At 38.5% G+C, this 14269-nt stretch overlaps 1 protein-coding gene across 3 annotated transcripts in view; it reads left to right on the top strand.

Annotated features, from left to right (window-relative positions):
- SMC6 (structural maintenance of chromosomes 6) overlaps positions 1 to 14269 on the top strand; it is an 85922-nt gene that overhangs the window by 15080 nt on the left and 56573 nt on the right. For all 3 annotated transcript variants that reach the window (XM_064295055.1, XM_064295054.1, XM_064295056.1), the window contains 2 exons: positions 1722 to 1839; positions 7017 to 7122. In XM_064295055.1, the coding sequence (XP_064151125.1) occupies positions 1722 to 1839; positions 7017 to 7122 (224 nt within the window). The remainder of the gene's footprint in view (positions 1 to 1721; positions 1840 to 7016; positions 7123 to 14269) is intronic.

The raw sequence follows: 14269 nt of genomic DNA, 5'->3' as shown, positions 1-14269 counted from the left end.
ACTTTTGCATTAAAATCACCAGTAACTGTCGATGCATCCTGATTGCATGTTTGATCAATTTCAGACTGCAGAAGCTTATAAAAATCTTCTATTTTTTCATCTTTGGCCTTAGTGGTTGGTGCGTATATTTGAATAATAGTTGTATTAACAGGTCTTCCTTGTAGGCATATGGATATTATCCCATCACTGACAGCATTGTACTTCAGGATAGATCTTGAAATGCTCTTTTTGGTGATTAATGCAACACCATTCCTGTTCAAGTTGTCATTCCCAGCATAGTAGACTATATGATTGTCTGATTCAAAATGGCCAATACCAGTCCATTTCAGTTCACTAATGCCTAGGATATCGACGTTTATGCGTTCCATTTCATTTTTGACGATTTCTAATTTTCCTAGATTCATACTTTGTACATTCCAGGTTCCGATTATTAATGGATGTTTGCAGTTGTTTCTTCTTATTTTGAGTCTTGCCACATCAGCAAATGAAGGTCCTGAAAGCTTTACTCCATCCACGTCATTAAGATCAACTCTACTTTGAGGAGACAGCTCTTTCCCAGTCATCTTTTGAGTGCCTTCCAACCTGGGGGGCTCATCTTCCAGCACTGTATCAGACAATGCTCCGCTACTATTCATAAGGTTTTCACCGGCTAATGCTTTTCAGAAGTAGACTGCCAGGTCCTTCTTCCTAGTCTGCCTTATTCTGGAAGCTCAGCTGAAACCTGTCCTCCATGGGTGACCCTGCTGGTATCTGAATACTGGTGGCATAGCTTCCAGCATCACAGCAACACACAAACAGGACTTTTTTTAGAAATCATTAAAATAACTGGAGACATTAAAGTGGTCTTCAAAAAACTTTGAAGGATTGTCTGGTAAAATATGGTTGATTTATTCTACTAATAGATAACTACAAAGTGCACGTGACCACTGTGTGCCAAACTTTTGAGTAAAACGTTTGTAAACTTTATCTAATTTAATCTTGACATATCCCTACAATATAGGAATTATTATTCCCAGTTTACAAATTAGGAAACTGTAAATTTTTTATACATTGCTGAAAATCATACAATTTTCATAGTAAGTGGCAGACACAGAATGTCAAAAGCAGCCTTTGCCTTTTAAGAACATGTACCCTCTCTTTGACTTGACCATTTATGAATTGGACTGTCATGTCATAATGAATTCTGTGTTCAAACTGTAGGTGGATGCTGTAAACAGAGTTCTGTATTTCACAGGAAGTTTGACTACACCAGTGCTTCTCAACCAGGGGAGACTTTGCCCCTCAGGACATTTAGCAGTGTCTGGATACATGTTTAGTTGTCACAGCTGGGAGGCACTGTGTGTGCTACTGACATCTAGTGGGTAGAACTAGGAATGCTGCTAAACATTCTACAATGCGTATGAAACCCCCTTAAACAAAAAGTTATTTGGTTCGAAATGTCACTATTAAGTCTTTTAGAAAGATTCTAATAAGTCGTGACTTAATTTGGGAATTCAGTTTATTTGTCCCATTAAGTTAATATAGTAATCGAAAAGGTTCTCCTTTCATTTTACTTTACTCATTAGTTGAAGTTAAAGTTACTCGCTTTCTGTAATTTTTTTCGTTGATAGTACTGCTGGTCTTTTTCCTACCAGTAAATGTTTGGATGATTATAGAATAGTGATTATAGTTTGTGAATTAGATAGACTGATTGTTTTCCTCATTGCTTTTTTTATTAATAGACTGCAGCGGAAGTTGGAATAATTGAAAGTATTCAGCTAAAAAACTTCATGTGTCATTCCATGCTTGGACCCTTTAGATTTGGTTCAAATGTTAACTTTGTCGTTGGAAACAATGGAAGTAAGTGTTTTTGCCCTTCTTCTAGTTTTACTTTGAGCAGTACTTTGAGATTAGAGTGCATTAAATTTTTCAAATAGGTGACTTCTGTTATAGTACTGGTAAGTCTTTGATTTTTAGATTTATAACTCGTGGTATATTTACTGCCAGTCTACACTTTAAGAAAATATTGAGTCAACTCTGGGTTCGTTATTTATTGAGTAGATACCTCCTGCTTATTTTTTTGAATCCATCTACCTTGGAATTTGTTTCACAAAATGGCCACCAGTCCTCATTACAACGGACGCAGCCTTGTACCTTACCTCATCTAAAGTTATAGCATAAATAATGTGCATTGGGAACCCAAAAGTGACAATGACTAATTCTCACTGTTGTGGCCACTGAAAGCTTTAAGTAAGAGAATGTGGTATTTATGCTAGCTCTTGAATGAAAGTTGCAGATTCTCATTGTGGAAGAAGAAGCTGAGATGTTTTAGGCAAAAGATTGCTCATCAGCAAAGGTTTGGAGGGATAGAAGTAGATGTGTCTGGGGAGTGGTTAATAACTTTATATGGCTTTATCATGTGGTAGATGGTAGAGAGGGGCAAAAGCTGATATGGTGAGTCATATTGTAGACCACAGTACCGAGGATCTTGAATCTCAGGAGAAAGATTTTGAGATTATATTCAGAAGTCAGTGGGAAGGTAGTTAAAGTTTTTGGATAAAGGGATGACGTGCTTAATTTGTGAAACAAACTGGCTAAATTTGTAGAGGATAGGCTAGAAGGGGGAAGCATAAGAGGCAGAAAGACCAGTTAGTCAGCTCTGGTCATAGGTTGGCCATGCAGGAAGTGTCGAGAACTTGACTGAGACAGTTTACATGAAGAGGAGGCATGCCAGAACCCACTAACTAGTGACAATGCTAGAATATGAAACTAGGTGTGTGTAGCTGCACTGTCCATTTACTTGTAGCTCTTTGTTTTCTCTACTTTACCATTCAGTCAAGAAGAAAAATACTTTTATTTTTTTCTTATTGTACTTTAAATGAAGGTTTACAGAACAAACCAGCTTTTCATTAAACAATTAGTACACACATTGTTTTGCGATGTTGGTTACCAACCTCATGACACGTCAACACTCTCCCCTCCTCGACCTTGGGTTCCCTGTTACCAGCTTTTTTGCGCACTCCTACCTTCTCGTCCTTGCCCCTGGGCTTGTGTGCCCCTTAGTCTCGTTTTGTTTTATGGGCCTGTCTGATCTTTGGCTGAAGGCCGAATCTCAGGAATGACTTCATTACTGAGCTAAAAGGGTGTCTGGGGACCATAGTTTGAGGGTTTCTCCAGTCTCTGTCAGGCCAGTAAGTCTGGTCTTTTTTTATAATTTAGAATTTTGTTCTACATTTTTCTCCAGCTCTGTCTGGAACTCTCTATTGTGATCCCTGTCAGAGCAGCAGGTGGTGGTAGCAGAGCACCATCTAGTTGTACTGTACTCAGTCTGGTGGACGCCGTGGTAGTTGTGCTCCATGAGTTCTTTGGACTAATATTTCCCTTGTGTCTTTGGTTTTCTTCATTCTCCCTTGCTCCAGACACGGTGAGACCAGTGGAATATCTTAGGTGGCTGCTCAGAAGGTTTAAAGATCCCAGACGCTACTCATCAAAGTAGAACATAGAACATTTTCTTCATAAACTGTGTTATGCCATTTGAGCTAAATGTTCCTCAAGACCATGGTCCTCACAGCCCTCAACTCTGTAATTTGGTCCCTCAGGGAGTTTGCATATGTTTATGGAACTTCCATGACCTTGCCTTGGACAAGTTGTACTGGCTTCCCCAGTATTGTTTACTCTTACCTTTCAGCAAAGTTACCACTTAACTATTGTCTATTTAGTGACTATCCATCTACACCCCTCCCACCCCCATAACCATCAAAGATTGTTTCTTTTTGTGTGTAAACCTTGTCATGAGTTTTTATACTAGTGGTCTCATAATATATGGCCTTTTGTGATTGACTTACGTCACTCAGCATAATATCCTCCAGATCCATCCATGTTGTGAAATGCTTTGCAGATTTACCATTGTTCTTTGTCATTGGGTAGTACTGCATTTTGTATATGTACCATAGTTTGTTTATCCATTCATTGGTTGATGGGCATCTAGGTTGTTTCCATCTTTTTGCTGTTGTGAACAATGCTGCAGTGAACATGGGTGTGCAGATGGTCTATTTGTGTGACGGCACTTAGGTCTCTAGGATGTATACCTAGGAGTGGGATTGCTGGATCATATGGTATTTCTATTTCTAGCTTTCTGAGGAAGCCCCATATCGTTTTCCAAAATGGTTATACCATTTTGCATTCCCACCTGCAGCGCATAAGAGTTCCAGTCTCCCCACCGCCTCTTCAACATTTGTTATTTTCTGGTTTTTGTTGATTCTTGCCGAGTAATGCCTGGGTGAGATGGTATTTCACTGTGGTTTTGATTTGCATTTCTTTAGTGGCTAGTGATGGCAAGCATTTCCTCATGTGTCTGTTAGCTGCTTGAATATGTTCTTTGGTGAAGTATCTGTTCATTTCCTTTGCCCATTTTTTAATTAGATTATTTGTCTTTCGTTGTAGAGGTTTTGGATTTTCCTGCAGATTTTAGAGATTAGACCTTTGTCAGGTTTATAATAGCCAAATTTTTTTTCCCCAGTCTCTAGTTTCTCTTTTTATTCTTTTGGTGAAGTCTTTTAATGAGCAAAAGTGTTTAATTTTTAGAAGATCCCAGTTATCTAGCCTATCTTCTGGAGTTTGTGTGTTGTTAGTTATGGTTTGTATCCTGTTAATGCCATGTATTAGGGCCTCCAGCATTGATCCTATTTTTTCTTCTATGATCTTTATACTTTTTGGTTTTATATTTAGGTCTTTGGTCCATTTTGAATTAGTTTTTGTGTGTGGTGTGAGGTATGGATCCTGTTTCGTATTTTTACAGATGGACATTCCAATTTTGCCGGCACCATTTGTTAAAAAGACTGTCTTTTCCCCATATGATGGACTTTGGGTCTTTATTGAAGATCAGGTGATGGTAGTAGATGAATTTACATCTGGGTTCTCAATTCTGTTCCATTGGTCAATGTATTTGTTGTCGTACCAGTACCAGGCTGTTTTACTACTGTAGCTGTATAGTGGGCTCTGAGGTCAGGTAGTATGAGTCCTCCTACTTTCTTCTTCTTCAGTAATACTTTACTTATCTAGGGCCTCTTCCCTTTTCATATAAAGTTAATGATTAGTTTTTCCATCTCTTCAAAGAATGCTCTTGGTATTTGGTTTGGAATTGCATTGTTTTCGTAGATTCCTTTGGGTAGAATTGATATTTTCACAATGTTGAGTCTACTTATCCGTGAGATGGTATGTTTTTCCATTTATGTAGGTCTGTTTTGGTTTCCTGAAATAGTGTTTTGTAGTTTTCTTTATATAGGTCTTTTACATTTCTGGTTAGATTTATTCCTTAGTATTTTATTTTTTCAGGGGCTATTATAAATGGTATTGTTTTCATGATTTCCTTTTCATTGTTCTCTTTATTGGTGTGTAGGAATCCAACTGATTTTTGTATGTTTATCTTGTATGCTGCTACTTTGCCAAATCTTTCTATTAGTTCCAGTGGTTTTCTTGTTGAGTCATTTGAGTTTTCTATGTATAGTATCATATCTGCAAATAGGGACAGTTTTACTACTTTTTTACCAATTTGGATGCCATTGATTTCTTTTTCTTGCCTTATTGCTGTAGCTAGGACTTCTAGCACAGTGTTAAATAGGAGTTGTGATAGGAATAGAAGAACAATTCTTCGACATAATAAAGGGTATTTATACAAAACCAACAGACAACATCACTCTTAATGGAGAGAGACTGAAAAAATTCCCCTTGAGAACAGGAATAAGACAGAAAAGTATTTTTAGAAGGAGGGAACGGACTGAAAAGTATCCATGCTACGGAGAGGCCACATAGGACAGTTAGGAAGAAAGACTGATGGGTTCTACAGTTAGGATTTTTCTTCCTTCTTCCCTTTTTTTTTTCTTCACTTTTGAAACAGTGGTTTTATTAATAAAACTTAAGAGGAAATAATGGAATTAGTGGAGACAGTGAATTTGATAATGAAGAAAAGAGCTGGCCGGTAGCTTAGTTAGAGCGTGGTGCTGATAATGAAGAAAAGGAGGAAGGTTAGAATAGGAACTTGAAAGACATTCCAGGAACTGAAGTGGTGGTTTTGGTTAACTTGGAATATACTGTGAAGGATAATGGCTAATAAGAGTTAATTATTAGAATGGTTGATTATGGAGTTCAGAAAATGGTTACCACATTCTGGGTAGTTGTTACAGATGTTGAAATTTCAGCATGTGATATTTTGTGTCTGTTAGGATAAAAAGTGTACCTTTCAAAGAGCTAGAAAATGAGTAATACTCAAATTAGGAATAATTGTTTAAATATGGCATAAAACGTCTGATTTCACTAATTTTTACCACTTGAGTTCGTTTATTAAAAAATATTTGAGTGCCTGTTATGTGCTGATATTGGGAATACAGCATGGAATTAAACAACATTTCTGTCCACATGGAGCTTATATTCTATGGTTGTTAAAAATAGTTTCTGAGTTCTGAGAACTTACAAAAAAAGGTGGTGCAAGTGGTTAAGCACTATGCTAGTAACGTAAAGGCCGGCAGTTCAAACCTCCCAGGGGCACCTCGGAGTTAAGGCCAGGTGATCTGGTTCTGAAAGATCACAGCCTTAAAAATGGTGGAATACAGTTCTACCGTGCACGTATGGGGTCGCCGTGAGTCAGAATCAACTGGACAGCAGCTAACAACAGCAGCATGTGTACACAGAGGGATTAGTTCATTTAAGAAGCCAATGGACCATGATGATGATAATAAGTTTCAGGATAGAAAGATACCACAACCATTTTTCCCATTTCCTTATTAGTGGCAATAATTTGGTTCTTAAAGTATGCTAATTTTTTTTCTAATAGCAGACATTAAATATTTCAGGATACATACAACTTTTTTTTTTTAAGTTTGCTAGTTCATCACTGGAAGAAAAATATAATTGTGTTCTAAAATTTATTTCAGGGTAAGACCAATTCAGATTTCCATTCTGAAACCTTTTTGTATTAAACTGTAAGGATTAACCTTTTCTCTCTTCTTTTTAATGTCATGTTTCAATACTTGTTCCTTTAGGTGGGAAGAGTGCAGTACTCACAGCTCTCATAGTTGGTCTTGGTGGAAAAGCAATTGCTACAAACAGAGGATCGTCTTTAAAAGGTTTTGTGAAAGATGGTCAGAAGTAAGTGTTTGCTTTCTACATGTATTTTCAGTTCTTTAGTAAGAAGCAGCTACTTTAGATTTGCAGTTCGTGTAGACATTACCAGAAATGTAGTGTCTTCTCAGAACAGGAACAAAGGTATCCTATCTTTTCATTCCTTTCTCTTGCCCCTTGTTTCCAACATGGCCCACTGCTGCCCGCTGTCTTTTCCAGACAGACAGCTTGCGTAAATTACTGCCATGTCACTCTGCCCATGTAACACTCAAGCTTCTATTACCTTTCTGGAAGAACTACCAGTGATAAATCTATATACTTCTGTTTAAGAGAATATTTATGAACATTGGACTTTTCCTGGGTCTTAACCCAAACCCAACATCAGCCACATTAATGTGATAGTGGTGACAGCAGTCGCTGATGAGCCAAGGTCCTTGCACAAAATTTCTGCCTCTAGCTCTCCAGAAACTCCAAAGAAAGTATTCCACCCTCTGATTTTGATTTTACAGCCTTTACCCAGATGATTCCACCAATGAGGATTTATATGAAGACTGTAATCACAAGTCTGATTGTGGTACATCTTGACCCTTGATAAATGGCCATATAGCCACCTTCTTTGGTTTTACATTTTTGTTATACACTGCCTTCCCGTAGCTATATATCAGTTGTCCATTATGGACTCAGGGCGTTTTGCCTACTAGCAGCCCTGTCTTTACACCGATCTCAACTTTATTCTTTTTAGTACTACTGTGGGTACCTCAGAAGGCATCCTTTTTTCTGGTAACAACTAGATGTCCCAAACTTGGTTGTACCAGCTCCCAGTGTGAGGCTATTCTCACTGCTCGTTCCTCTTTCATGTGGCCAGTGCCTAGAAATTTTGAAACATTGATAATTAACAATGTTATCCTTTTATATATATATATATGAACTTTTTAACATTTAACTTTTCCTTTTATTTTAAAATTATTATTAAAAAATAAAAGGAGAGGGGCTGGGATGTGAATCAGGATTGGGAGCTACTTATATATTGCTCAGAAGCCTTAGGAATCTTAACCCTGAGTGAAGGTTTCAGTTTGACTCAAAAGAAGGGGAGAAAAGACACAGAAAATAATTTTCCATACATGTGGCCTTGGAAAAGAACTATTTGATAACAGTTCCCTAACATATTTTGTCACCACTTATCTTCTTTGGGCTCCAACTTACCAAGTTCTTTCCTCCTTAAACAAAAATATGTCTGAAGTAAAGAATTAGTTATTATAACCTTATAACCTTAATGGTCCGGATTCTATTTCAATTCATTATATTTAATTATCCATTTCTCATTTGTCTAAATAATCGTCTAGTCTACCTGGCCAGATAACACATTGATTTTTCAAATTAAAGCTTCAGGAAGAAATTGCTTTTTATGTACCATTAAATGTTTTATGTCTCAGTTAATTACTTTCTGATATTTTTCCTTTTGGAAAGTACCTGCCTGGACCAAAGCAAAAACTTTTTTTGTAGGACCCGTTTGCTGAAAACCACTTAAAAAAAAAAAGGAGCTGGCTTAGACAAGTCACCAACTTTCAAGGACACAGCTATCTGTAGAGGGAAAAAAACAATATTTGAAAACAGAGTTACTAATAGTTTATAGCTTAATTTCCTCTTTATTGATTTAGTCTGAAAAAGTAGCTAAAAACAGAGCTTTTCTAAACTCATTAATATTACTATTATCATTCCCTTCCTCATTTAAAATATTTGGTTATCTGTAAAAGTTCACTCTTTTATAGCCTCTGATTCTTTTGTCACTTTTATGCTGAATCGGTTCACTGAGGTTTTCAGTTCTGTCTTTACTCTGTCCTGCATCTAAAATCTGTGCAGCTGTTCCATTCTTTCTGAAGTATGTCTGTCAGTCTGGCACAGGATTGAGGAGTCTAAAGGACTTCTCACCCCCTCTATACTCCCCTTCAAACATTAGTGTCCCCATGTCAGGGTCTGGTTTCAGTTCTCCTTGGAGTTGCTTCACTAATACGGTTAGGAGAAGCCAGAATACAGTGCCCTGGGACACCTTAGCCGGGACTCAGCCCTTCGATTATCTACCAGCCCTTTCCGGTGGTCCAGGGACGGTGAAGGAATTCTCCTAATATGCCTCCTCCCATGAAAACCTGTCAGTGATCCAAGGTCTCATGCTCCTTGCTCTTCGGATTCTCCTTGAACATGTTCAATCTTCCTCCCTCAGCCTTCCTAATACTAGCCCTGGTGGTGTTGGGATCTTTGCACCAATCCTACTTTTGACACCTGTGGCATTGTGAGTAGGTTGTAGAGGGCTGAGAACTTATACCCTTGCTGTACATTCCCTGTTTATTTAGCGAAGGATACAGAACTTACTGCAGATGAGCTGACTACCCAGAGGAAGAGCAAATGCATCATATTCTTACCTGGCTTTTTAAAATCTTCTTCCTTGTTTCCTGTATGTGTGCTGCTGCCAGTTACCTCTGTGCAGATAGGTTCTGTCAGGTGAGAAAGAAGCCACATTCTTACTGTGGCACTGCTGGTTTATGCTTTCATCTTGAAAGAACTCACACTGACAGTCTGTCTTTCTATTTAAGGGTCTCTTGTATTTCCAGATGTTGGGCTTTACAACTCTTGATCCAGATTCGGTGTCAGCAAAGACCACATCACTATGGTGGGGGAGAAAGCAGAATTAACGTTCAGCTCAAGTTGTCCCTGTCTCCTTGCACAAGTTTTTTGAGTAGTTTGTTATTCTGAGACTTTTAATTTTTTTTTAAAGAACCTTCCTTATATTTATTAAATTCATATAACAGCAAGATACCAATGCCTCTGAAGTTCTTTCTAAAAAGTTCTCAAATGCAAGGAGTAGCTAGGAATAAAGATTAAATAAAGGAGATACTTGGTAATCAAGTGACATGTTTGATAATGTAGAGAGGAAATATATGTAATCGTTTTATTTTTAAGATGTTTTCACAAGGTGTATACACTTAATATTAGATGATCATACTTTGTTGTTGCTAAGTGCTGTTGGGTTAGTTCTGACACATAGTGACCCTATCTATATGTACAACAGAACAAAACACTACCCAGTCATGTGCCATCCTCATGTTTGAGCCCATTGTTGGAGCCACTGTGTCAGTCCATCCCATTGAGGGTCTTCCTGTTTTTTGTTGACCCTCTACCAAGCATGATGTCCTCCAGGGACTGGTCTCCTGATAATGTGTCCAAAGTACATGAGACGAAGTCTTGCCATCCTCGCTTCTAAGGAGCATTCTGGCTATACTTCTTCTGAGACAGGTTTGTTCTTTCTTCTGGCAGTCCATGGCATATTCAATATTCTTCACCAACACCATAATTCAAATGTGTCAGTTCTTCAGTCTTCCTTATTCATTGTCCAGCTTTTACTTGCATGTGAGGCGATTGAAGATACTATGGCTTGGGCCACACTAGTTAATGCAGTAAAATATTTTTTAGCTTCATTTTGTAGGCTACCTTTCCTTCCCCTATCACACGTTAGTGGTTCTCAAACCATGGCTTTTCATTGGTATCAACTTGAGGAGTTATTGAAAAATCCCGTTATTTATAACTTTTCAGGACCCTGTTTGTCTTCAGTGTTGTTGATAAAAGCATAGCAAACCGCTCAAGGTAGATTTAGGAAAAAGGCATTAGTCATAAAAATGTAGGGATATATATAGAATAGATGTGCAGCTGGGTCTCATGAGGGACCAGAATTGACAAACTCAAGAACCAAGTATCTTCTGTCTCTGGGTCTTTATTTTGGTGTTTCTGCCTTTCTCTGTGTCTTTGTCTCTGGGCCTCTGTCTCCCTCTCCCTTCCTTGGGTACATCCTGCACTCTTCCTCTGTACCACCTCCCTCTCACCCCACCTTCCTTACTTATTTGGCTGTTCTGTGCTCTCCTTCCTCTCTCTCCATAAGACAAGGGTGTGGGTATGTGACTGTGTTTCTCTTTCATTGTCTCTGGAATATCAATGTTTGGTCTTATTCTCTAGCTAAGTCTCTGTCACTCTTTGTGTCCATGTGTGCAGACATTTATGTCATATTGTCTGTGTGTGTGTGTTTGTGCAAATGTAGAGAAGTGCTTCTGCATTCTCTGTGTCTCTGATTCACTCTACCAATATCTGTGAGTTTGTGTCCCTGTCTAGGTGCTTTCCTAAGATCTTATTGCTGTATGCTCCTGCTGCTCTCTGCAGTCTTTTCTACTTGTTCATCAGTTTTTTGACGAAAACTTTCTATTTCCAAATAATTTTAGATTTACAGAAGTGTTGCAGTTAACATTGATACAGTATTATCAACTAAACTACAGACTTTATTTGGATTTTACCCGTTTTTCTTAATTTGAATTTTTTGTTTTTGGCTTTTTTTTTTTTTTATTGTGCTTTAAATGCAAGTTTACAAATCCAGTCAGTGTCTCACACAAAAACTTATATACACCTTGCTACATACTCCCAATTGCTCTCCCCCAATGAGACAGCCTGCTCCCTCCCCCAACTCTCTCTTTTTGTGTCCATTTTGCCAGCATCTAACCCCCTCTGCCCTCTCATCTCCCCACCAGGCAGGAGATGCCAGCGTAGTCTCAAGTGTCCACCTGATCCAAGAAGCTCACTCCTTACCAGCGTCCCACTCAACCCATTATCCAGTCCAATCCCTGTCTGAAGAGTTGGCTTTGGGAATGGTTCCTGTCCTGGGCCAACAGAAGGTCTGGGGGCCATGACCACCAGGGTCCTTCTAGTCTCAGTCAGACCATTAAGTCTGGTCTTTTTATGAGAATTTGGGGTCTGCATCCCACTGCTCTCTTGCTCTCTCAGGGGTTCTCTGTTGTATTGCCTGACAGGGCAGTCATCGGTTGTAGCCAGGCACCATCTAGTTCTTCCAGTCTCAGGCTGATGTAGCCTCTGGTTTATGTGGCCCTTTCTATCTCTTGGGCTCGTAATCACCTTGTGTCCTTGGTGTTCTTCATTCTCCTTTGATCCAGGTGGGTTGAGACCAATTAATGCATCTTAGATGGCCGCTTGCTAGCGTTTAAGACCCCAGACGCCACCTCCAAAGTGGGATGCAGAATGTTTTCTTAATAGATTTTATTATGCCAGTTGACTTAGATGTCCCCTGAAACCATGGCCTTCGAAGCATTCAGTTTATTCCGGAAACTTCTTTAGTTTTGGTTTAGTCCAGTTGTGCTGACCTTACCTGTATTGTGTGTTGTCTTTCCCATCACCTAAAGTAGTTCTTATCTACTATCTAATTAGTGAATATTCCTCTCCTGGCCTCCCCCTTTTCGTAACCATCGAAGAATATTTTCTTCTCTGTTTAAGCTATTTCTAGAGTTCTTATAGTAGTGGTCTTATACAATATTTGTTCTTTTGCAGCCGACTCATTTCACTCAGCATAATGTGTTCCAGGTTCCTCCATGTTATGAAATGTTTCACAGATTCATCATTGTTCTTTATCGATGCACAGTATTCCATTGTGTGAATATACCATAATTTATCCATTCATCCGTTGATGGGCACCTTGGTTGCTTCCATCTTTTTGCTATTGTAAACAGTGCTGTAGTGAACATGGGTGTGCATATGTCTGTTTGTGTAAAGGCTTTTATTTCTCTAGGATATATTCCAAGGAGTAGGTTTGCTGGATCGTATGGTAGTTCTACTTCTAGCTTTTTAAGGAAGCGCCAAATCAATTTCCAAAGTGGATGTACCATTTTACATTCCCACCAGCAGTGTATAAGTGTTCCAGTCTCTCCACAGCCTCTCAAACATTTATTGTTTTGTGTTTTTTGGATTAATGCCAGCTCTGTTGGAGTGAGATGAAATCTCATTGTGGTTTTGATTTGCATTTCTCTAATGGCTAATGATCATGAGCATTTCCTCATGTATCTGTTAGCTACCTGAATGTCTTCTTTATGCCCATTTTTTAATTGGGTTATTTGTCTTCTTGTAGTTGAGTTTTTGCAGCATCGTATAGATTTTACAGATCAGGTGCTAATCGGAAATGTCATAGCTAAAAACTTTTTCCCAATCTGTAGGTAATCTTTTTGCTCTTTTGGTGAAGTCTTTGGATGGGCATAGGTGTTTGATTTTTAGGAGCCCCCAGTTATCTAGTTTTCCTTCTGCATTGTTAGTAATGTTTTGTATACTGTTTATGCCATGTATTAGGGCTCCTAACATTGTCCCTATTTTTTCTTCCATGATCTTTATCGTTTTAGATTTTAGGTCTTTGATCCATTTTGAGCTCGTTTTCGTACATGGAGTGAGGTATGGGTCTTGTTTCGTTTTTTTGCAGATAGATATCCAGTTATGCCAGCACCATTTGTTAAAAAGACTGTCTTCCCCATTTAACTGTTATGGGGCCTTTAATTTGAATTTTTATGGAAGAGAATCTGTTTGGCTCAGTTAGGGTCAGGTTTTTATGTCTAGCTCAATCCTTGGAGGGCAGCATAACTAAACCAAACCCGTCGTCGTCAAGTTGACCCTAAAGGACAGAGTAGAACTGCCCCATAGGGTTTCCAAGGAGCAGCTAGTGGATTTGAACTGCCAATCTCTTGGTTAACAGCCCAGCTCTTATCAGGAGGCATTACTTTGTGAAGATACATCTTTCTCAGTCCCCTCTTTCTGATAGGGCACTTGCAAAGACGAGAATGGGGAAGCAAGAGCTAAGCAAATACCTCAGTGTGTCTACTGGAATATCAGTATTGTACAGTGAAGTTCATCTTCAGTATTTTTTTCCAAATTTCCTGCATACGGGAACAGTTTGGTAGTCCAATTACAAATTCATGAAAGCAGGTGTGTTCTAGTAAAGATTCTATTTAATTACTAATTAAAACAGTTTTACATTTGAGGAGTTTAGCATACTGGAAGATGCTCATATGAACCAGATAAAATATTAACTACCTTTTTTTTTTAATACTGTGTTTTGGTGAAAATTTACAAAGCAAATTAATTTCACATTCAACAAATTGTACACAAAATGTTTCGTAATGTTGGTTGCCATCCCCACACTGTGTCGGCACTTTGCCCTCGGTTCCCCGTTTGCTTTTGTCTGGCTTTTCTACCCTTTCCTGTCTTTTCACCTTTACTTTTGGGCAAGTGTTGCCCTTTTGGTTTCATGTAATTGTTTGTTCCACAGAACACATTCTTTTTAGGTCTTACCATTTATTTTATAGGC

Source organism: Loxodonta africana, chromosome 12, assembly GCF_030014295.1.
Source record: "Loxodonta africana isolate mLoxAfr1 chromosome 12, mLoxAfr1.hap2, whole genome shotgun sequence".
NCBI lineage: Eukaryota > Metazoa > Chordata > Mammalia > Proboscidea > Elephantidae > Loxodonta > Loxodonta africana.
This window is presented reverse-complemented; position numbering and strand designations above follow the sequence as displayed.